Source organism: Dipodomys ordii, unplaced genomic scaffold, assembly GCF_000151885.1.
Source record: "Dipodomys ordii isolate 6190 unplaced genomic scaffold, Dord_2.0 Scaffold34, whole genome shotgun sequence".
Classification (NCBI taxonomy): Eukaryota; Metazoa; Chordata; class Mammalia; order Rodentia; family Heteromyidae; genus Dipodomys; species Dipodomys ordii.
The window spans coordinates 13363838-13387739 of NW_012267250.1; the positions used below are offsets into that span (position 1 = coordinate 13363838).

Here is a 23902-nt window from a genome sequence, read left to right on the forward strand (position 1 = left end):
CTTAGCTATAGTAAATAATGCTGCAATAAACATAGTTGTGCTGGTAGCTTTAGTGTGGTCTTGTTTGTAAACATTTGGGTAAATGCCCAAAAGTGGGATTTCTGGGTCATAGGGGAGTAGTTCCCAATTTCTAAGCTCAAGCTTTACTCCTGCTTCAGCCTTCTGAGCATGTGGGACCACTGGTGTTATATTACAGTGTTTGAAGGATCTCAGACATTATTACTCTATTTAATTGATGCTGGCTGTTTAACTAGTAGCTAGCTTCTAGCTACTACTAGTAGCTACTAGAAGTAATAAGTAATTCTTCAGTACTCCTGAAGTCCTGCTTTCTAAAGCCTAGACAAGACTAAGAAATGCTCAAGAAAATTAGGATGTCAAAGTCCTGCCAAACAGAACAAGCTCTCTCGATGGGATTTGTCAGAAATTCGGAGTCTATTTTATGAAGAATTCTGAGGCTACTATAAGCTTTAAAAAAAAGGAAGGATAGAGCCAGTTGGAAAGTTAATGGGGTATCAAAAGTCATGACAGACTATCAAATATAAATGCCATCAATCAGAGAAATAGCATACAGAGCCTCTCTCTGAGACCAAAAATGCCCTATCAGTCATTAACATGCAGAAATCTCTCCCACTTATTTCCAAACCAGCACCACTGGCTGTTGGTTTTGTAGGTTCTGATATAACTGATTATTGTCATTCTTATGGACATATACAAACTGAAGCTTAAAAGCATCAACTGCTGCATCATTATTATAAAACTCTTGAGATGAATGTATCTACATCTTGCATGAAGGGGAAAAATGGAAAAGAATGTTTTCAAACTACACCTCATTGCACAGCAGTGTGAAGACACCAGTGTAGAAACACAGCACCAAGATAAGCAGAGTTTGGGGGCCATCGTCTCAATCTGGGCCTCATCCCTTTACCTGGCAACAGTGCCAATTTAGCAGGCACCGGGCTGTGCAGAAAAATTTGCATGTAAATGAGCACAGTTTGGGGCATTTTGCTTTGCTTCAGTAAGAGAAAAACACCACTTTTCACTGGCACTACAAAAATAAAACAGAGGTTAACACTGACAGGTCCAGGGCAGAGTCCATTACTGGGAGAGCTAATTTGGCAGGTGCGTCAAACTCCTGGAGATCATGAGCAGTTCCAGGAAACACTGAAGAGATTGATAAATGTAGATGTAGAAAGTCCTGGTGAATAAAACGTAGACATAGCATTCTGAAATTTACAGAAGAAAATGACCAAATTATGATTATTTTGTAATTAGCCTTCCTTTTGAAAGTTTTATATAATTGATACATTCTATAAATAAAATCTGAGAAATTAAAAATATTCTAAGATAGTCAATTATTACAAACATAAATTGTGGTCATTATATAGGTTTTCATTATTAATAAATATGCTGCTGCTAAAGGGGAAGAACCACTTTCCATAATAAATATATTCAAATAATTTTTAAATAGTTCATACTGAAAAAAACTTTAACACGATTAAAATAAAAATAAAGAAGGAGGTCTAGGAGGTGTCTCAGTGGTAGAGCACTTGCCTTGCATACATGAGGCCCTGGGTTTGATTCCTCAGTACCACATAAGAAAAAGCTGGTCATATGCACATACTTTTTCATCTTTTCTACTTGTCCCAGACATATACTAGTTATTGCAAATAAAGGAAACCATGGGACCTGTGTTTCTTTAGGCTTGATTTACTTCACTTAATTAAGATGAAGTTAAGCAAAATGAACCTCAAGATAGGGACACAAGTGTTTTTTTCTTTCTTGCTATTGTTTTTATTATAAAGTACCATGTGATTTTTTTGTTGCTTTGTATGTCCTCCCCCAATGTATAACCCCTGTTTTCACTGTATTTGATGTCGGTATAATTTAGGGAGGGGAAGATAAAAAACAAAATGTTTAAATAGGAATAAAGGTTGACCCATTGTAACAATGAGATACTAGGTTGAAAAACGAACTTTACAATTTAGGTGGGGGTTGGGAGGGAGGAGTGTAGTTGTGGAGGTGGGAGGGAAGGGATGGTAGGGGAAAAACAAAGGAGGAGGCAACAATGCTTGATAAGAAATGTACTCATTACCTTGATCATGGAACTGTAACCCCTCTGTATAGTATTTTCACAATAAAAAACATTAAAAAAAGAAATAAAAAACTGGAAGTGGAGCTCAAGTGGTAGAGTGTTAGCCTTGAGCTGAACAGCTGAGGGACAGGGCCCAGGCTCAGAGTTCAGGCCCCACAACTGACAATAAATAAATAGGAAAAAAATAAAGGCCCTCAAACACACATAATACAGTGTACTGTGCCTCCTTACTAGTGTACATCTTTCATCACTGTGACTTCCACCTTAAATATAGTCAGGTTACCCTGGATTATAATGTAATTAGACTTTCACATAGTATCTCTATCATAATGTTTCTGTAAAGTTTAGTCATCTTGGAAGTTTTTAGTTTCTCCACAGTCTAAATTAATACCCTTCCTTCATTTATTCAATTATTTTTTAACTACAGTTAAGAAATAATGTGAAAAATGGATATAAAAAAAGAAATAATGTGCAACAGTTTAAAGCATAGAAAAATAGCAATAGATCTTTTACCCAAGAAGGTTATGGACTAATATAGTATTAAACATATGTAGTGATAAAGATGGCAGAAGACATATATATATATATATATATATATACATACACACACATACAAACACACTATAAAAGCAGATCTGAGAAAATATTTGCAATGATTCAAAGAAAGAGTATGAAAATAGGTGAGTGAATGACTGAGACGTGGAAAGATGCCTATAGGAGAAAGGAGGAACTCTATTCCTGTATCCAGTTTTCTGCCTTCCATTTACTAGACATGCATCAAAATGTCTATACTCCAGGCAGACACAATGAGTACAAGGGCTTGGAGCATCCCCAGTAGTTAGCACATTGGGCCCAGGGAAGACAGGCTGCAAAACTTCACTGAAGAAATGAATGAAGTGGCTGATGAATAAGTATTCTTATTTCATTTTTATAGACCCGGTCATAAAATTTTAAGAAAACAATGCATATGGCTAATTCCTATTTATGCTTGTGGCAAAATTGAAATAGAGACACCATGTTTTCTAAGGCACAAAGCAGTCACATCATTAAAATATTTAAATTGATTTTTTGTTGTTGTTGCAAAGATAAAGAGATCTCATTTTATAAGACTCTGAATTACTTAGAGGAAGTGAGGGCACTACTTAGATACAAATTTGCAAAGACACATGGAGAACTACTAAAATCTGGGACTATTTTTTAACTCTAAATATAATTTGTTACAAAGAAAACTAAGACCTTTCAAATAGAACTCTTAATTTACTTTTCTTACTTTATGATTTCACTCTGCAGGAGTGAACTATAATGTACCCTTCACACAAACAGTACTAGAAGAATTATTGCACTCCTGTACTTTGTTTTCTTCGACATTATTCTAAAATTACACACACTTGAAATATTTTCAAATTGGCATTGAGTTCATGCTTTATTATCCTATACTTGTAATCTCAGAGTAGCAATTACCACTTTAGTTGGTAACATAGCTCTTTCAAAAAAATGTGAGTCCTAAGTCCTGAATTGCATCTAAGAATTATAAAATATTTTAAAGAATTTCAAATCCAAGCTTTTCAAAATTTTTATAGATAGCTTCAGAAATTCAAGCTATTACTTGACTACTTCTTAAACATGTTTTTAATACAACTTGCTAGTAGACCCAAGACAACTGAAATTAATGATTGAGCAGTCTGCTGTACTCACCCCAATTAACTATTAAAATGCTAAAATTTTCCAGAAGAGAGAAGGCTCGCCAAGAAAATATGTCAGTTTTAAATGAAAATATATTATTTCTGTGGGAGAATCTATAAAAGTGAATACTGAATCAGTTCTCAGCAACATTACTTCCAAATTAAGATTACTATTTCATTTTGAAGCCACAGAGGATACATGATATAGTAAGAATCAGTCAGAGAAACACACATGTGTATATGCATACATATCTATACATATATGAACATATCCCATACAGAGTATACTACACCTTGACTCTACTTACCTTCCCTTTACTTTCATGCATTATTAGAACTTCTCCTTGACTGGCCTATGATTTTGCCAGAGAGTAGAAATTGTACCTTATTTCTGTTTGCTTTCCACTTCCCCAGTCCTGCTTTGTCCTCTAGCAAGTATCTAGAGATGTTTCACATGCAAAAAGAAATTTAGACAAGCTCGCTTTTATATGAAACAAACAAAATCAAACCATAGTTGCAAGTTTTATACCATTCTGTGCACTTTCTTTAAAAAATTTTTTAAAAAATATAAAAGTTAATCTGAGTGGGAAATGTCTACCAACTTCCCAATCAACATATTTTCTCCAAATTGCCCCCTAAGTGTCCCCTGAAAAATCTCATTTGTGTGTGTGTATGTGAGGGTAATTAAGGTTTTTGTCTCAATCTCAAGTATTCTCCAGATTGTACATTTCTCTTTATGTCTTGTATTTCTCAGTGGTAATTTATTAATAAGACAACCATCCAGTTTTTAAGCTTTCACCATCTATTCACATCATGAACCCTGCTATATTATATTTCTTCCCGAGGACTCACTGCACAAAGCAGCAATATAAAATTATCGTGCAAACCGGGTGCCGCTGGCTCACGCCTGTCACCCTAGCTACAAAGGAGGCTGAGATCTGAGGATCACTGTTTAAAGCCAGCCTGGGCAAGGAAAGTTGGTGAGACTCTTTAGCTCCTAAAAAACCGGAAGTGACACTGTGGCTCAAGTGGTAAAGTGCTTGCCTTGAGCTGAAGCGCTGAAGGACAGTGCCCAGGCCCAGAGTTCAAGTCCCACGACCGACTAAAAAAACTGTGGCATAGGACCCAAATAATGGAATAGGTATATAAGCAGTATCAGTCACATTACATTATGTTCACTTCTCTCTGCTCCAAGACCAGTGTGAAAATAAGCAGTAAAATGAAATGCTTAAGAAGTCAGGCAATCGCTTCTGTAACTTCAGAATGAGTGTAGGCTAATTTTTTTAAACTGAGTCGTAGTTTTCTCAGCTGCAAAATGGGGATCATTTTACGTACCTCAGAGCAGAAAGTCGTAGAAGGCTCAAGACAGGTGCGCAGGCAGATATCAACCAAAAGCTAAACAAATGCCAACAGCTGCTGGGGAGGTGAGGGGAGAAAAAAGACACCACTGCAGAAATCCTAGTGAAAGTGAACTAAGATAGGACAGCCATTGACACGGAGCCTGAGACCTGAGCTGTGGTGTGAGCACCACTTGTGGAATTTCTCCTTAGACAGTACTTACATTGCCTCCATGGCCTGGACCCTTACCAGTAGTAGTAGATTAGTAGTTAAATTTTCAAGCTGGGAATTTAGTCAGTAAAAGAGCTGCTTTAATCAGGAGTCTCACTATTATTCAAATAATGCCTAAAAAGGAGTTTGGGGGGATTTTTGGTGCCAGTCTGGGGCTTGAACTCAAGGCCTGAGCGCTGTCCTTGAGCTTCTTTTGCTAAAGCCTAGCACTCTACCACTCTACCACAGCACCACTTCCTAACCATTTTTAGTAGTTTTACTGGAAATAAAGAGTTTTCATGGGCTTTGTTGCCTGAGCTGGCCTTGAACTAGGCTCCTCACATCTCAGCCTCCTCAATAACTAAAGCTACCTGGCTGGAGCTTTAATTTTTTATCATAAATAAAATTAATATCCTATATGCGAAACTCATGTTTAGTACAACTGAAGCAAATGTCACTAACTAATCCTTAAACATACATCCGTTGCACCTACCCCAGCAACACCTTAGGCTGGTGAAGAATATTAGAATGCAAATGAAATAAAAAGTAGAGGCAGCAAAAGGAAATAAAGCAATCACCTAGTGTGTTTTCAAATAATTAAAAAATTGAAGTTAAGAACTTCACAATAATATCATGATACATTATACACACAAGTGTATATATAAAATACAGTAGGTAGGGGCTAGGAATGTGGCTTAGTGGTAGAGTGCTTGCCTAGTAGGCATGAGGCCCTGGGTTCAATTGCTCGGTAACACATAAACAAAAAATAATAAAATTATATTTTTAAAATATTGCATGTAAAGAAATTAATTTTCTCAGAAAAAAAGTGTATTTCAAATTCCATATCTTTCCAACAACAAAAACTAATATTGCTTCAGGCATGGCCTTCCTTCTCCCCCCGCCTAAAAAAAAAACAGGGTAGGACAAAGAAACCATTTTCTATTATATATGTATCACTTACATCTGATTAAATACAACTATGGTTAATTTTCCCCTGGAAGTGAACTTTTAAATGCCTAGTACCTTTGCATTGCTACAGATTAAGAAGACTATTCTTCAATCACTAAGGTGAACCCGGGTAATAATCCTTTAAACCACAATAGTAACAGCAGAGATAGAACTAGCAGGAACAAGTTGTTGATGTCCAGAAAATAAGTGACAAGTTGTGGGACATTGGGAACGAGACACAAGGCCATGTCACAGTGGATTGGCAAAGCTGTTTAATCTAGTACATGCTCCTAGAATCAGATAGGACCCCTGGGATGAAGAGACATTAGGAGTCAGAGGCCATGAAAAGCACCATTTCAGACAAAGTTAGGGCCAAATAAAAGAGTGTTTTTTGTCAACTGGAAAAATATTGTAATGTCACTTTCTTATTTTGTATTCTAATAAGTAGAAATCAACTCTATTGAAAACCCATTACCTCTAATAGATGAAAAGACAAAGATTATATCCCTCTGAATTAAAACAAAAAATGGAGATAAAATATGTCTTGAGAGTAATGGGGCTGTACCTCAGAAAAAGCACTCCTTCATGAAGCAAGTCTGGTTTTTTGTTTTTGTTTTTCACTATTTGCAGGTAATAAAATGCAAAAATCCTAGAATATCATCCTTTTCACAACTTAGGGATATGGAATATTGTATAGGTAACATTTGGACTTATAAAAGTGAAAGATCTCCCTTGTGAAATATGTATATTATACTTATTATTAGTAGAAGAATTTATATTTTCTAAAATATACTCGAAAATATACTCTGAAATAACACCAAACTATCTTTTTGCTTTAGAGAGGGAAAGACAGGCATTTTATTATTCTCTCCCAAAATATACTGTCATTTTCTGTTCTTCAGAGTATGTTCTTCTTAAAATAATTCTTCCTACCACAGAAGAGATGCTTAAGTAACTTCTAACCAGCTGGTTAGAAAATGTGAAATACATGTGCATTCTCATCTATGCACACAGATATTTGTGCAAGCATACAATGAATATAAAGTTAAAAGGATTGGTCTTGATCACAAGTTGGAAACATTTTTAAGTATTTTCCTTTATAATCACAAGCTTAAATACATGAACATGGGAAAGATGATCATTGATAAGTGATTTTTATATATCTATCATTTTAGGCACATACCACTGATTTTGAGTTAGTTACTAGAAAATTATTGCCAAGACAAATGTCACCAATGTCAAGACAGTCCTGGTTTCACAGAACTGAAACTTTCCCTAAGGAAAATTTTTCGAATTTGTCAGCTACTATTTTTCATCATTAGGATAGCATATACCGTGACTCCTCAGCTCAGATTCTATATGAAAAGCCTTTCTGGAAAGTAAGTTTTCATACGCCTGAATCTCCTTTAAAATATACCTTAAGAATAATTACCTCCACCAGGTGTGTGGTACATACTTGTTAGTCCCAATGACTCAGGAGGCTGAGATCAGCATGACTAAGTTTCAAGGTCTGCCTGGACAAAAACTAGAAAGAGGCCTTCAAGAAAAAAAAAAAAACAATCTGGAATCACAAGACTGTCATCCCAGCTACATGAAAGGGACAGGGAGAATCATGGTTCAAGTCTAGACCCCAACAAAACATGGAAATCCTTGTCTGGAAAAAAAAATAACTACAAAGATTGGGGGGCATAACTTAAGCAGTAAAGCATCTGCCTAGCAAGGACCTCAATTCAAACACCAGTACCACCAAAAATAATAACTATCTCACCTAGAAAATAATGTGGCCTAAGAAATGAAAGAAAACTTCAAATAATTTAATAAGAATTTTTCATATAAATGAAAGAAACTATTCTCTGTCGGAGAGGAAGAATAGATAACTAAGGATTCTTTTTTTATTTTTTATTTTTTGTCAGTGTGGGGCTTGAACTGTGGACCTGGGTGCTGTCCCTCAGCTCTTCAGCTCAAGGCAAACACTCTACCACATGAACTACAGCACCATTTCCAACTAAGGATTCTTTAAAAGAAGAATTCTATGGATATTCTAGCAAAAGGTCTAGGGAAGCAGTGGCCTTATTAAATTTAAATCTTCTACTACCTTCATTGAACCATTCTAGGTAGCAAGGTCTACGGTTTATTTTCTCTCCTAACCAACTGATTACTATTCCAAACTGGAACAATAAATAGTAGAGCAGAATAGAAACAGGACAGAACAGTATGGGCAGGTGTATATTAACAAAATCAGCTAAAAATGAAGAAAGTGAAGCATCAAGGATGAAAATGGGAGAAGTTAGAGTAGAAAGGGAAGAAGGGAGAGGGAGAAGAAAGAAGGGAGAGGGGAGAGAAGGAGAGAGAGGGAGGAGGAGCATGTTAGTCTGCAAACGCACGAAGGAAAAACAAAGACAAAGGTCACTTGACACTTGATGGAAGCATTGTGGATGCTGCATTTGCCGCACTTGGTGACAGATGGGATTTACATGGACCAGCATCTGAGCCACACAGTGTTTGTTTAAAACCAGCTGGTATCCTCAGCATCCCCACTCAGCCATCAGTCACTGGTGGCCCAAGGATATTTTCTTCCAACATAATAATAATTAAAAAAAAGATTGCTGAACTCACAGTAGTATCGCAAGCCCCAATATCAAGTGTTCCACCTGATGTGAAGAATCACATATGCAGCTTAATATTCAAATATTTTAGGCAGCTTATTTATAATATGAATAACTGTCCTTCCTTCTGAGTCTTTTTTTTAATAAGAGAGCTATCACAAATTGTCATATGTACTGTTACCAAACAGCTGGCTACAATGTGAAAAGAATAGATAACCTCCCTTTCTGGTAAGAATCAAACTATATCCCCCTTCTTCAGGGCTAGCACGTGGTATAATATTGCTTGAGGAGTATGCGACATACTATACAACGGAACTTTTTTAATTTTTCCATGTCAATATGTAGTACTCTGCCTTAAGAAAGTGCTCAACACACATTGTAATGTTGATATAGAGGAAGAAAAGTCACAGAAATAAAATATGTAATACTTTTGTGAGGAAGACTTGCTCCAAAAACAGTTAACATAATTAGATGCAAAAAAATCCTCCCCAAACCAATTCAGAAAATGAATATGTTATACATGTTATTATATTATATAGGAGAGTATATAGTATGGTATATTTTATTCTAGTTAAGATTCATTGTATTTGTGTAATGAGTTATAAGAAATATAATGCAAGGCTTTAAATCATACCCAGTATCTGCATTCATGACAGTATTTGTATTACATAGTATTGGTATTTGGTAAGCAACAGTCTTCTACTAAAAGTGCCATCTCAATAAACACTAAACTAGATCTTTTAAATCTGAGTCAAATTTATGCCCATATTATTAATTTTAATATAACAATCATATTTAAAGTAAGTATTTGGTGAGCTTTTATTTACTGAAAACGGTAGGAACAACATATACTTTAAAAGAAAGCCACTGACTTTATACCTGCTTTCCTAGACCACTTGATCCATTCACTAACATTTAGACTATACATATGGTCTAGCATCATAGTAATTTACAAATTTTATCCACTTTATTGGTCACTAATAACAAACATGTTATGCATATGTTAAAAATAAATTCAATTAAGAGATTAGGAAAAAATTACTTAAGTGTAAACAATATTTTATGTAAAAATATTTTACCATTCTAACAAAATTCTCAGCACAAAATTTTCATAATTAAAGATTAACCAGATTTCAATTAGAAAAAATATGTTAATAAAAATATGCATATACATACCATATTATGTGTCTATCTATAGGTATGTCTGTTTACATTTATCTTGTCCAAACAATACAAATACATAATAGTTTCCAAAATCAATGAATCACTAAAATGAGTTTATCATACCCAATTTAACTGACTTTGAAATTGTAACTAATTGACCATTTGACTGTACATATGGGTATATATGAATGAATTATGTACATACGGATCTGTATATGTTTGTCAATATGTGTGCATACTGTAAGTGCATATTCTATTCTATTTTCAAAATAAGTTAACGAAAAAAAACCCACCAAAACATATGGTTAGCTGTTAACTGTTCCTTGCTTAACTATATATGTCATTTTCTTCAGACTAAGATGTCACCAACTGTAATCACACTCTATCACTTGCAGGAAAGCATCTGCACTCCTTAGAACAATGATCCCACTTTCAGAAGTATTAAATATGAAAAAATACCTTGACATTGGCACTGTAGAATCATGGGTTAAGTGTTTCAAAATAAGACATATCAAAATAAGAAGAAACCCCTCAAGGCATTTGCAACAGACAAAAAGTGCTAACTACATAGTTGATACTGTTCCAATTAGGACTTGCACTCAGGAATCCCACAGTCCCTATTACATCAAGTGGAAATTTGTAAGCACATGTGTACAAACATGCATGGAATAGGTGAGTTAGGTAATATTCTTTTTCATAAATTTTGTCCACAGAAATCACACATTATTCACAGTAGAGTTGATTACAAGTCAAACGAGACTGACTCCACTTATGTGAGCTATGTTTCTATGGCAAATTAAAACAAGTATAGAAAATTCCATAGATAGACATATGACCCATAACATATTACAAAGCATGGCTTTCCCAGAGGCTACTGTAAAATTCATGTACCCAGTAACTGCTCTATTTTTTTCACTCCCACAACTTCAATATAATTCATGCTGCACAGTTACTTTTACATAATAGCATGCTTTAGTTGTCTGAGTTCTGTCATCTGTCTCTTATTTATCTTAAAGAACTCCTATTTATTTCAAATGAGAGAATGCTATTCTACTGTTAAGCATTTCTTCATGATCTTTAAATGGTCTTGGCCATTTTTTAAAGCATATATTTTGTGCATATATCAGCTAACTTAATTCGCTCTGTGTTTTAAATGCACATAAATAGGAAGGATTAGTCAGCAATTCCATTTGATGAGCTGGATTACACTTCTGCATCCAAAGACTAAGTCCTACATATTTGACATGTTGAAATATTCATTTTATAAACAAATAATCTCCATAGAATAAATTCAAAATTTTTTTGAGGTGGGGGAGGTTGGCAATACTAGGTGGGGTTTGAACTGAGAGTCTAAAAATTGCTAACTAGGTAGGCACTCAACCACTCAAACAACTCCACCAGATATTTTTTATGCTTGATAATTTTAGATAGTGTCTTGTTTTGTGTCCAAGCTGTCTTGAACCATAATTCTCTTATAAGTGCTTCACTGAGTAGCTGTGTTGAGAGGCGTGCACAACTATACCCAGTCATTCATTGATGTGGATTCTTATGAAATTTTTGCGTAGGCTGGATTTAACCTCCACCTCTCAAGTAGCTAGGATTAAAGGTTTGAGCCACCAAACCTTGCTAGAAGTTAACTTTTTAACTGAAGGAGAAAACAAGAAACAATCTTCTTAACCAATTTTTACTGAAGGAGAAATAAATGTCTATAAAAAGGCAGCAATGGAAAAAGAGGCAGAGAAGGCTGTGGTCATAGAAAGGAAAAAAAAGCTAAAGAATCAATTAATAAAAGAATAAGACTTAAGACATTCTATTTTCCTTGATTTGATCTCAGCTGAGATCAGAAAGCAAAAAGAGACTTATTTTCATGTACTTATATGTGCGTGAGGGTGTAAATAGAGAGATTTCATTCTTCTCATTCGACAAGAATGATAATAATTTTCATTCAAGGAATTATAGCAACATGAATTTGTCATTAGGATACTGCATCAGTCCATTTTGGTTCAGGATTCTGGAGATGAATGTGAGAGGTATGTGTGTTTTATGCGTGTGTGTGTGTTTGTCTGTTTGTTTGTCTGCATGTATATATGTGTCATCTGATCTCTCTAAAAACAAGGTTTCCACGCTGGAGACCTTCCAACTCTCTTGTTTAACATTCATCATCTCCCACAAACCTCACCTTCAAACACCCCACCCAGCCAGATGAAGCATCCACATTCTCTATACATCAAGGTGAAAATTGAACTGCAGCACTTGAAACTTTGGAAGACCTTAAAACCCTATCTAGCAGATTTTTAACCAAAATTAGACCTAAAAGCTCCTGAGATCTACCTTCTCTTGAATATTTTTTTATCTCATTAAGAAAAATAATATGGTATCCCGACACTGGTAGCTCATGCCTATAATCCTAACTACTCAGGAAGCTGAGATCTGAGAACCATAGTTCAAAGCCAGCCCAGGCAGGAAAGTCTGTGAGACTCTTATTTCTAATTAATTACCAAAAATGCCAGAAGTGGAGCTATGGCTCAAGTGGTAGAATACTAGCCTCGTGCACAAAAGCTCAAAGGCAGAGCCCAAGCAGTAAGTTCAAGCCCCAGGATGGCACAAAAAAAAAAAGGAAATTATTTCTAGGCTCTGACATCTGATTTCATCTAAGACCACTTGTTGTCTCTAATATGAACATCTCCTTTCTGTTCCCAAAGGTCATGCTAGCTTTGTTCTGCACATCTTTAAATCTTGCTTCTTTCATTCCCAAGGAAGTCCTTTCCTCTCCTGTATCACCAGTTCCTTCAAAGTAGAATCATCCTTACATGCTATGTAGGCGTTCACAGAAACCATCCACCTTCAGGAGTTCTCTATACTCTCAATTCTGGATACATAGGCCAAACCACTGACATTAATGTCTTGAGAAATTTTCATGGTAAAATATTAACAGGTTATGGATAACGATCACCAGAATGACATGACTAGACAATGCTCTTCTGAAGCAGTTCTCAAAGCGAGATGTGTGGATTAATAGCAGTAGCATCCAATGAGAACTCACAAGATATACAAATTCCCTACCCAAGACATTCTGAAGCAGAAACTTTAAGGACAAGAGGATGGGGACAGGTGGTTGAAGAACAGAAAGGTGATTTTCATGCAAGCCCAAGTCTGAAAAAAAGTTCTTTTATTATATTTATGATGGTATAGGTTGCCAAATAATATATTTTTAGTTCAAAAGCACAATTTTACTCTAGTTGAGAAAGGCAATTTCCTACATTTTTCAATGAATGAAGTTTTAATGTTTTTTAATACTTCTACTATGATTTATCTGAAAGGCTTAGGTAGGAATTGAATGGCTTAGGTTAGGCTTTAAATCTGCCAGATTGAGCCTATATCACAACAGAAGCTTATAATCTTTAGCTACTCAAGAGGCTGAGCTCTAAGAATCCCAGTGGGAAGCCAGCCAGCCTGGCTGAGACTCCAAATTAATCAGCAAAAGCAGGAACTGGAACTATGCCTCAAATGGTAATGCACTGGTCTTGAGTGAAAAAAGCCAAGAGACAGTGCAAGGTCCTGAGTTCAAGTCCCCATACCAGCACAAAAACAAAAACAAACAACAACAACAAAACCCTGTAGCACTGAACTCCCTATGAGGGATATCATCCTGGTAGCATAGGGACAACAGATAGAAATTAGTCAGGTCAGACCCCACAGTTTCCAAGTCTTTCCTTCAGAGTTGTCTGTCTTTTTATAACTGACCTTTCTCATGTCATTTTTTTCCCCAGATACCTTTATCAATGAATGTGTCAACCTTTCTGGCATACGACCAGCCCACAATAAGTTACTGTGGGGTGCATCACGAACTTCTCTCTCATAAGTCCTTTGAAACGAATGCACAGGAAGATACGATGGAAACACACCTAGAGACTGAGCTGGACCTGAGCACAATCACAACAGCTGGCCGAATCAGTGACCATAAACAGCAACTGGCTTAACTGAGCTAATTGGTAGCCAGGGGTTGCTACCAAACTTTGTAACCTCAAGGACAAAATGAGGAAGATTTGTTTATTGTGACTCAAAAAAAAAAAAAAAACCACAGTCCCCTGTCCAAATAAACAAAAACCCAAGATTGATTCATGAAATAAAGAAGACATGAATTGTTTCAAGTCTACACTTTGTAATTAGCTAAGTTGTGCAGTATTTTTTGACTTAAACAAGTATGACCCTGAAAAAAAAAAGGAAAAGAACCATTTTTTTCAAAACTCATCTTGCCTACATGTAAAAACTGTACAGAGCTAATGTATTTTTCATATGGTAAAGTTTCAATTCTAGAAACAACTGGTATGTACAGTAACATAATTTAATTACATTTCACTTTACAAATCTTACACCTTTCAGTTTCTAAAATTTTAAATTAACAAAATTTTATTTCTTGTGTTATTCAGAGTTACTCCGTTTTGTAGGGATTGTTTTGTTACTGCATTTGTGCCCTGAATCCTTGATTCTCAAATTCTGTGCTGTGCCAAACATGCACGATTTTTATCATGCTTATTGCATAGAAAATTTATCTACTTGTTCCAGAAATAATACATTAACCAAAAGGGATTTAATTGTTCAGATTTGTAAGAGGTTCTTCAATTGCATAGACAGGTTGGTTTTTTTTTTTCTTATAAATGAAGAGAGAAATCAAAGAATTTTTTAACAGTTCTCAGACTTAACTGTTGCCTTGAATTACAGCCTAGTTTCTAAGCAGTGAAATGTAATGATAAAAAGGGATATTTTAACAAAACATTTCCGAACCAATGACTCATTGTTTCTTTCTTTTTAAGTAAGCATTGTTAAGGTGGGGGCAGGGGGGTATGGACAAAACATCAGTGGAAACAAAGGCCGTAACCACAGCAACAGACTTTGATACACTTAAAAGATGAATCTGGCAGTGACAAGAGAAAACTTTTTTTTTTTACATCTCATTATTTTCAGACCAAGGTGGGAGGACAGAGCATAATAATTGTATAGTACCAATTTTTCTCCTAATTAACCCAAAGTGGTTTACCTAAAAATAACCATCAGCGAGTGCAAAATGTGCCCCGTTTTTAAGACAACTTTCCATTTAGAACTGTGAGACTATATTTGGGGAACATCTCAAAGGAAAAAATATGCAAGTTCTCTCATTGTATGTGACACCAATTCTCTCCTAAGGGAGAACTCTGGGCATCTATAGCTCATTCAATATAGCTGTGAGCCAGAGGGGAAGCAGAACATTATCACTCAAGTAGACTGACAACATCCTCACCATGTTCCAAATAGTTTATGCTGCTCCGCATCATGGGTTCATCTAAAAATTATCTGAGAAATAAATGAGAGTCATTGGAGACCAACCCAGATCATCTATTGATTCTGTGATTGTATTGTTAATTCCAATGTGACTTTTTAGAGGCTGAAAAAAATCATCTTGGCTTTGATGTTTCCCTAAGAGTTATTATCTGAATATACTATTAGGTTATCTATGGTAATCACACATTCCATTTTTAATTATTTTTTAAGGTAAAGCTTTGAGTTTCTATTACTTTTACACCAGAACTGCTTTATGTCACTATTTTATATTCATGACATCAAAAATAGATTGAGAATATGCCAATTTAATGGGTCAAACACAACAAAAAAGCAAAGTATTATTAAAAAATGTTAAACAATTTTCTCTCTTCCAAAGATACTATATCTGCTAAAATCTACTTTTATACAGGTTTTATCATAGGAAATTTAAAAGTAAATTCAAGAAGAAGGAAATTAAAAATTATAAAACAAACTTTTACTGAAAATACATAAAGTCTAAAAGAAAAATAGGATGCAAAATGCCAGAAGCAGCAAACTATGATGTAATTAAATATCAAACACAGTACTTGTTTCAAATATTCAGCATCCTAAATTTTGTAACATATTTTGCATAAATTATTTGTTATTCAAATTTTTGTCATTTTATGTCTAATTTTAATCCTTATTTTTCCAGTGTTTTACTTCTTTGTAATGTATTATTGTGGGTATTTTTAGTCCCCAACACTGAGATTTGGTTTGACAAAAAACAATTCGGAGCTAGAAACTTATTCTTTGTGGGTCTGAAATTGAATGTAAATTTCCATTTCTTATGTAAACCAAAATATCATTTGCAACATTTTTCATTAGAAGTTGTCCTTGCAAAGATCCAAAGGATGGATTAATTTGTGTAAATAGGTATGCTAAACTTTTTTCCAGGTACTCTCAAAAAAGATGATGTTTAGAAATTTTAAGAATCTAATGAGCCTTACAACTGTATGCCCTTGATTTTCTGATGCAAACTCCTTTTTTAAAAAAATATTTTAAGTTCATCTAAATAGAAGCAATCACCTGGGAACTGTAGCTCTGAGCGGCCTTGTTCGTAAGCTACCAGAAGTGGCAAATGTCTTCAGAACTTGGGGATTTTTTTTGTATGTGAAATTAAATCAAAAAGGGTCTTTAACAAGAAAAAAAAAAGAAAAGGCTGGGTTATTTGCTTTTTTTTTCCTGCCACATCAGGAGGGAAGATGGTGGTGATGGTGGTGGTGAAAATTAGTTAGGACAGATGGTATCTAGAATCTTTTGTCACACACAGCAATTTATATTAATTTGTGTCTAAATTTATTTCTCACCCCTTTCAGCACTGGGTAATAATCTATTTCCTCTCTCTAGCTACCTATCCCCCTCACGTCCATCTTCCTGTCATTTACCTATTTAAACACTGGAAAAACTATTTACCTCCAGTTGAAAAATGGTTACAATAACAGCAGCAGTTGGAGCAACCAATAAAATCATATAGTATTTCGAGGTTTACAAGCCACATAAATTATCTCATTTTCCTTTATGAACAATCTTGTGAAGACATATTTACTTCTAAGAAACTCAGTCCTTACCCAAGAACACAGAACTAATAACGTGTGCAGTTAAGCCATTCTCAAAATTCCGAGGCTGTCAATCTTCCCAGTATACTAAAAGCCTTCTCTCTCTACTTAAAGCCAGAGAACTTTCAGAAACAATGGAAAAATAAAAACTGGAGATCATTTGACATGTTGTTTAGTAATCTTTACTCAGTTCTTCCTGTTGGTATAATATATGAGCCAAAGGAATTCTTTTTGGTATGCTGTTCTGGGCTCTCACATCAAAATTATTTGTTTAAAAGTATAGCAAGTCACATATTTCTTAACATACAAGATTATTTGTAAATATGCAGATAGTTACTACCAAGATATGGATGGAGGTAAACCCCAAGATACAAAACAAAACAAAAAAATCAAGAAGCACAAGCAAAGAAAACCAAAACTGACTTAACTAAGATTGTGTGTATGACTGTAACAAAAAGATTTATAAGGCAAGTTGAACACATGTTCAACTGAACATATGTTTAATTAGGAAGACTTTATAATCATTTTTTCCTAGTACTTAGAATTGAACTCAGGGCATGCACTTGCTGCTAGGCACTAGCTGTTTTATGGTTAGTTACTTCTGAGATACTGTCTTGTTTTTTGCCTGGGATGCCTGATCTGTGAACCTCCTGTTTGCATAGTTAGAATAAGAGGTATGACTCCTTGCTCCCGGTCACTGGTTGTGATAGAGTTTCTCCAAGGAAAATTTGGCTTCTCTGGAATAGAGATGTCCTGATCTCTGCTTCTCAAGTAGTTTAAAGTTACAGGCTTGAACTATAGCATTCAGCAATAATCTATTTTGTTTTAATTTTCTATCTTAGCAACATTTTGATCCAACGTTTTTTGTTTTGTGTTGGTTTGGGGGCTTGAACTCAAGACTTTGTCCTTTTGGTCAACTTTCTTGCTCACAGTTGATACTCTACCACTTGGACCATGTCTCTAGCTTAGCATTTTGCCAGTTCATTGGAGATGGAGTCTTGAAGACTTTTTTGCCCAGGTTCGCTTTAAATCCTGATCCTCTAGGTCTCAGCCTTCAAGTAGACAGAATTACAGATGTGAGCCACCAGTGCTCATTCACAATTTTTAAGTGTCATAATAGAAAATAATTTTCTCTATTCTTCTTAGAAAAAGGAAAGATAACATGCTAACTGATGCATAGATGCTAAAACCTAGGTTAGCATGTACCAACTTTAATTATCAGTTTGCTTTTGTCAAGTCTCTTTCCCTGTTCTGTTCTGAATGTTCTAGAAAACCATAAAACCATACAGATTTGTACTATGAAATATATTTTGGGAAGCAAAGAAAACTTACCCAAATTTAACACTCAAGGAAAACAAAATAACCTAATTTGAACTCAGATTGGTCTGATTCCATAAACTGCCTAGAAATAGCAAGATATTTTTTGCAAATATACTTACTAAAATAAACCACTGTTTATGAGAGTAAAAATATATTTGTTTTTGACTACTTCTGATTAGAAGACAGATATCATCTCTCAAACTAAGCATTCGAAATAATTAAAGAACTGCAAGTAGAGAAACAGACACCCGACGTGAACTGTTGCTAAACTGGAAGAAAGAAAACTGGATGTTCAGAGCACATGGCGGCCATGTGAAAGAAATAATGAGACTGGCAGATACTTGGGCTCAGGCAAGAAAATGGATATAATCATGTCTAAAGTTCTTAACAGTTTCTCATGCTTGGTAGCAGTATAGCAATCTCACATAAAGAAGACATAGTTTTGGAAAAAAGAATTCAGATGACCTGATCGTATAGTGAAAGCTCCAATTATTTTCATGACCTTATTAACTCACTGTAGCTCTCTCCAGATACACTCAGGGGGAGGGTAGACACCATCAACAATTAAGCTTCACTTACCTACAGGAAGAACAAAAATCAAAATCAAAAACAAACAAACAAAAATTTAAGCCAGGCTCATGCTCATGCCTGTTACCCTAGATACTCAGGAGGCTGAGATCTGAGGATCACAGTTTGAAGCCAGCCTGGGCAGGAAAGTCTGTGAGATTCTTATCTCCAATTAAGCACACACACACAAAAGCTAGCAGTGGACCTGTGGTTCAAGTGTTAGAGGGCAGACAAAGTCTGTAAGATTCATCTCCAATAAACTACTCAGAAAAAGCCAGAAGTGGTACTGTGGCTCAAGAGGTAGAGTACTAGCTTGAGCACAAAGAAGCTCAGGGACTGCACCCAGTTCAAGCCTCAGGACTGGCAAAAAAAAAAAGAACAGAAAAGAAAAGAAATCCATAGTTGATTACCTTCATATTAAGGGTACCCATGTTAAAGCAGAGAAGTGTCTTAACTATCTAAGATTTAGAGAACTCCTGAGTTCTTCCACCTCTCTTACATGTTTAAGGATTTGGTTTCTATAGTATTTTTCTACTTGAAAAGCTGAATGCAAATTTATTTTAGTCTAACATTTATTATTATTATTATCTTTAAGTAGCTTACCAAGAAGTTCCCATTCTACAAAACAGTATATGAATACAAGGTGTCTGACAACATAGTAAGTCAAATAGTATTTCAAATGCACCGAGACTCTGTGATAAAAGATATCCTTGCAGTAAATCCTACTTTCTAACTGAGACATCACCACGTTATCTTTAGCCAATTGATTTCTGTGTGCCTTGCATTGTTGAATGCAGCATGTTCATACTGACTGGCTTTGAAGGTACCACGGGTCAGTGTTGGCCTCAGAGTACCTAAAACAAAGGGCTGATTCTAGGGTTTGAGTTGGTACTACTTAACTGAATATATCTGGATTCGTGTGAAAAATATGATTAAGACAACTGGGTTTTTTAATATTGTTTTCAATTTTTGCCACCAATCATATCCTTAAATCTAGTACTAAGTCGCTGAGTTGCCTCCAAATTCCCTGGGAAAACACAGGCTGTAAGTGATCAAGGTCTCTGAAATAAGGCACAAAATATGCATTGCTAACGAATTACTCAGGTGATTCTGACAGAAGCTTAGTTTAGAAAAACACGGCTGAATAGAGGATTGCAAAATATAGGGCAACTGTACATAAAATGCTCAAGCTGCTTTCTGATAAACTTGTTTCAAGATTTTTCTCACCATAAATTCATTCAACAAGCAAATTTTTGAAAAACAGCCTTCAAGATGCTAGTTTGGGGGCTGGGAAGGTGGCTCAGTGGTAAAGTGCTTGTTTTGCATGCATGAGGTCCTGGATTCAATTCCTCAGCCCCACATAAGCAGAAAAAGCTGGAAGTGGCGCTGTGGCTCAAGTGGTGCCTAGAGTTCAGGCCCCACAACCAACAAAACAAAACAAAATTTGATGCAAAGTAATGTAATAAATTAAGAAATGGAGGTGGGTAGAGAGGCAAGAATTAATGTATGATTAATCAGGCACTGTGTTCTCATGTTTAAACCATCTTCAAAAAAAAAAAAGAGATAGTTATCATTTTAAGGAAGAGGAAAACAAGACCATGGTATTTGCCCAGTTTCATTCAATAAAAAACTCAAGAGTCCATTTTTCAGGTTCCACCACCGGAAATCACATTTTCAAACATGAGAAATGATTAACATCAATATAACTAGGCTTTTATATGGTTAGTAGGGGGCAGATACTTCAGGAAAAGAACATGCTTTCATATCCCCAAATAGAAAAATTACATAACTTATTTTATACTGTGTAGAGGTTTCCTTCAAATTCCTGCACCATCATCCCAATGGAAAATAAGCATCACCCTATTGAGATTGTATTTATATGTCATATTCCCAAATTAGTGGACATTCGAAAGAAAAATACCTGAAAACATGAAGACCTCCCCCAAAATATTCATTATGTGTTTTTGTTTCCAATGATCCAAGCTATATATTAAATTATTTTTATTTTAAATATAAAATGTTTAAAGCGATTTTTTAAAAAATGAAGGTTGCTAGTTGAAGCAAACATGTATAGATGAAAAATCAGTAAGTCACCAAGTGTAAATAACAGTGTAAAGAGAAACATCAATAACCTACAGACACAAATATCAACCAGCAATTGCCTGGACTAAGTTGTAGAATGTTTTCTGTGAATGATTTTTGTATGGCAGTATTCTTTATACAAGTATTGTCAATTACACATGCAATAAGGGAATTTGGAGCAGACTAAAAAATATAGAGGAAAGCCGGGTGCCAGTGGCTCATGCCTGTAATCCTAGCTACTCAAGAGGCTGAGATCTGAAGATCATGGCTCAAAGCCAGAGGGAGCAGGAAAGTCTGTGAGACTCTTATCTCCAATAAACCACCAGAAAACGGGAAGTGGCGCTGTGGCTCAAGTGGGAAAGCACTCACTTTGAGCTGAAGAGCTGAGGGACAGAGCTGAGACCCGGAGTTCAAGCCCCATGACTGACCAAAAAAAAGGGTGGGGGGAATATAGAAGACAATCTTTACAACAATGAAAACTCTGCTCGTTCTACTCAGATCATAATATATGGTTTAAATTAGAAGTGAATGTAATTTGCTTCTTAGGCAATGTTTTCATCATTATGTGAAGATAGTGAACTAAAAAAACTTTTTAAAACCTATTTAATTTTTTAAATTTTATTTATTTTCTTTAAGTAATTGTACAAAAGAGTTGGCCTTTCATCTTCAGGAAATTTTCTATTGTCTCAGCTATTCACAAATGGTTTCTTTTTTTATTGTGAAAATACTGTACAGAGGGGTTACAATTACATGGGCAAGATCATGAGTACACACAAATGATTTCTTAAATAGTCTCTGGACTCCTTTGGTGCCTCCAAGAGCTTTGTATTAAACCATAAGCTATCCCTTCTCTTTTCCTCTGGCTTTACACAAACCTGAGTACCATCATTAGACACTTTCATTAGCATTTTGCTCTACCACATAATCTGAACATGTGGCACTATGTAAAGCATATGTCCCTAATACATGCAGGAGGTCAAAAGCCAGTGTAAGTCACACCAACTAAAAAGGACCATTATCATAACTGTGATAAAGTAAGGAAATACATTTGAAACAATTAATAAGCCCAGCAATGAAAACATTATATTTCTTCCTTTCATCCAGGCACTATTTGCCACAATAGATAATTTTAACTCAAATATCTTGAATAGTTCTGTGAACAAAAACTCTTGTATCTGGGTTGAATATGTGGTGAAGATAATGAGGAGGACAAATTATTGCATGTGCCAAGAGGTAAGTGAAGAAACTATGATTTGTTTTTATTAGATAATCTGTACATATTGTAAAGAGTAAGATATAAGAATTTTGGTAATCTTCAACAAAGGCCAATGAAGACATTAATGATATCAGCAGATGATATCAGCACAGATATAGGACGGATGGATAAATAGGAGATACAACTGTACCAAAAGAAAATATTAAGAATAAAAATTAATCTAAGAGCTATCACTATTATTTATCCAGGAAAAAAATGAGAAGTTAAAAGATATAATAAAGTTAATGCCAAATAATCTTTTCAAGGTTAAATTGGAAATAGCCCCAAACTATAAACCCAAATTGCTGCTTCAGCCATGAGTAATTACAATAATTCACATACATCTATTAAAAATCTGACATTGAAAAATGAATTGCAATTTAAAATATAATCCATCTGTTCTTTTCCTCGATGATATATTTGTTTTCAATTACAGGTCCATAAGCAGTCTGATGAGAATATGGTGAAAGGCTGATCACCCTGTCTCATCCGGCTCTACCTTAAGGAAATTACCAGAGGAGATTCTCACCACAGGGGGGAGCCACAAATATGGCTTCTAAAATCTCTTTCAGATCTTGATCTAGGCTGTTGGAATACCCAGCATCTCCGTGGCTTAATTTCATCTTCACTTATAAGGAAAGTGATGGCCTTAAGGGAAAAGCTAAGAAGTGAACAGGGCTCCAGTTTGGCTACCCTTCTATCAGTGGTCTAGGGAAAGCCACTAAATGTGTCTATATTTACACGCTGTATGAAGAAAATTAAGGTATTTGTGATGTCAACACATTTTTCACTTTTGGTTTGATGGACTTTTAGGTTCACTGTGCTAATTTCCCATAGCTATAACAGGAATAATCTGAGAGAACAACTTAAAGGAATTATTAATTTTGGCTCATGGTTTCAATCCACAGTCCTTGGCTCCATTGATCCTGGACTTTGGGTGAGGCAGAATATGGCAGTGTCAGGAGCATGTGGTGTGCTCATGGCAGACCGGAAATAGATAGAAAGAGAGAGAGAGAGATGATACATTGATAGGTTCAGACACACAGACACGGAGAGAGAGGTGAGAGAGACAAAGACAGAGGCAGATGCATAGAGAAAGAGGGAGAGGGAAGGGAAGAGAGAGAAAGGAGGAGGTGGGGGGGAGACTGACTAGGAGGGACAAGATACAGACTCCATAGACATGCCCCAGTAAATCAATTCCTGGAGCTTACCACCTCCTAGTCTCCAGGGCACTCTATAACCAATAGCAACCATCCTTCAAACTTCCTTGCTAATTTCCTGCTTAACAAACTTAAAGGCTGAGTTTTTGAAATTAACACTGTGCTTTATCTTTGACTATTTCACCACTAGCCCTTGTTATACTTCATCAGCTTGCGGAGGAAGAGCATAAAACTGTGGTTATAACCTCATTAACTTTTCCTTGCTCCTGATTCAAGTTACTGGATTCAAGTTATAGACATTTGATCAATATAATGGATAATGTTTCTAGTATATCTAATGTTTGTCCAGTGGAATGAAAGAATCTTATTCGTGAGTATTTGATATAATCATTGTTTCCAAGGGCTTTTCAGTTTTAAAGAAGGGAAATGACATCCATATTTAGTAGAAAAAAAAATCCCCAAATCTAAATTGAATTTCTGTATGTTTAAAAACTTATAGGATGCTGGAGCCATGGCTCAATTGGTAGACCACCTGTCTAGCAAGTGTGAAGCCCTGCTTTCAAAAGGCAGTATCACGAAAAA

General features: G+C 35.5%; 2 protein-coding genes across 3 annotated transcripts in view; one reads left to right on the forward strand and one right to left on the reverse strand.

Moving 5' to 3' along the window:
- Lrrtm3 (leucine rich repeat transmembrane neuronal 3) overlaps positions 1–15990 on the forward strand; it is a 156910-nt gene extending 140920 nt beyond the window's left edge. Inside the window, exon 3 of the mRNA XM_013017087.1 lies at positions 13811–15990. Coding sequence (XP_012872541.1) covers positions 13811–14020 — 210 coding nt within the window. The 3' untranslated portion in view covers positions 14021–15990. The remainder of the gene's footprint in view (positions 1–13810) is intronic.
- The window catches only part of Ctnna3 (catenin (cadherin-associated protein), alpha 3), a 1343755-nt gene that overhangs the window by 888740 nt on the left and 431113 nt on the right, over positions 1–23902 (reverse strand). The window lies entirely within an intron of this gene.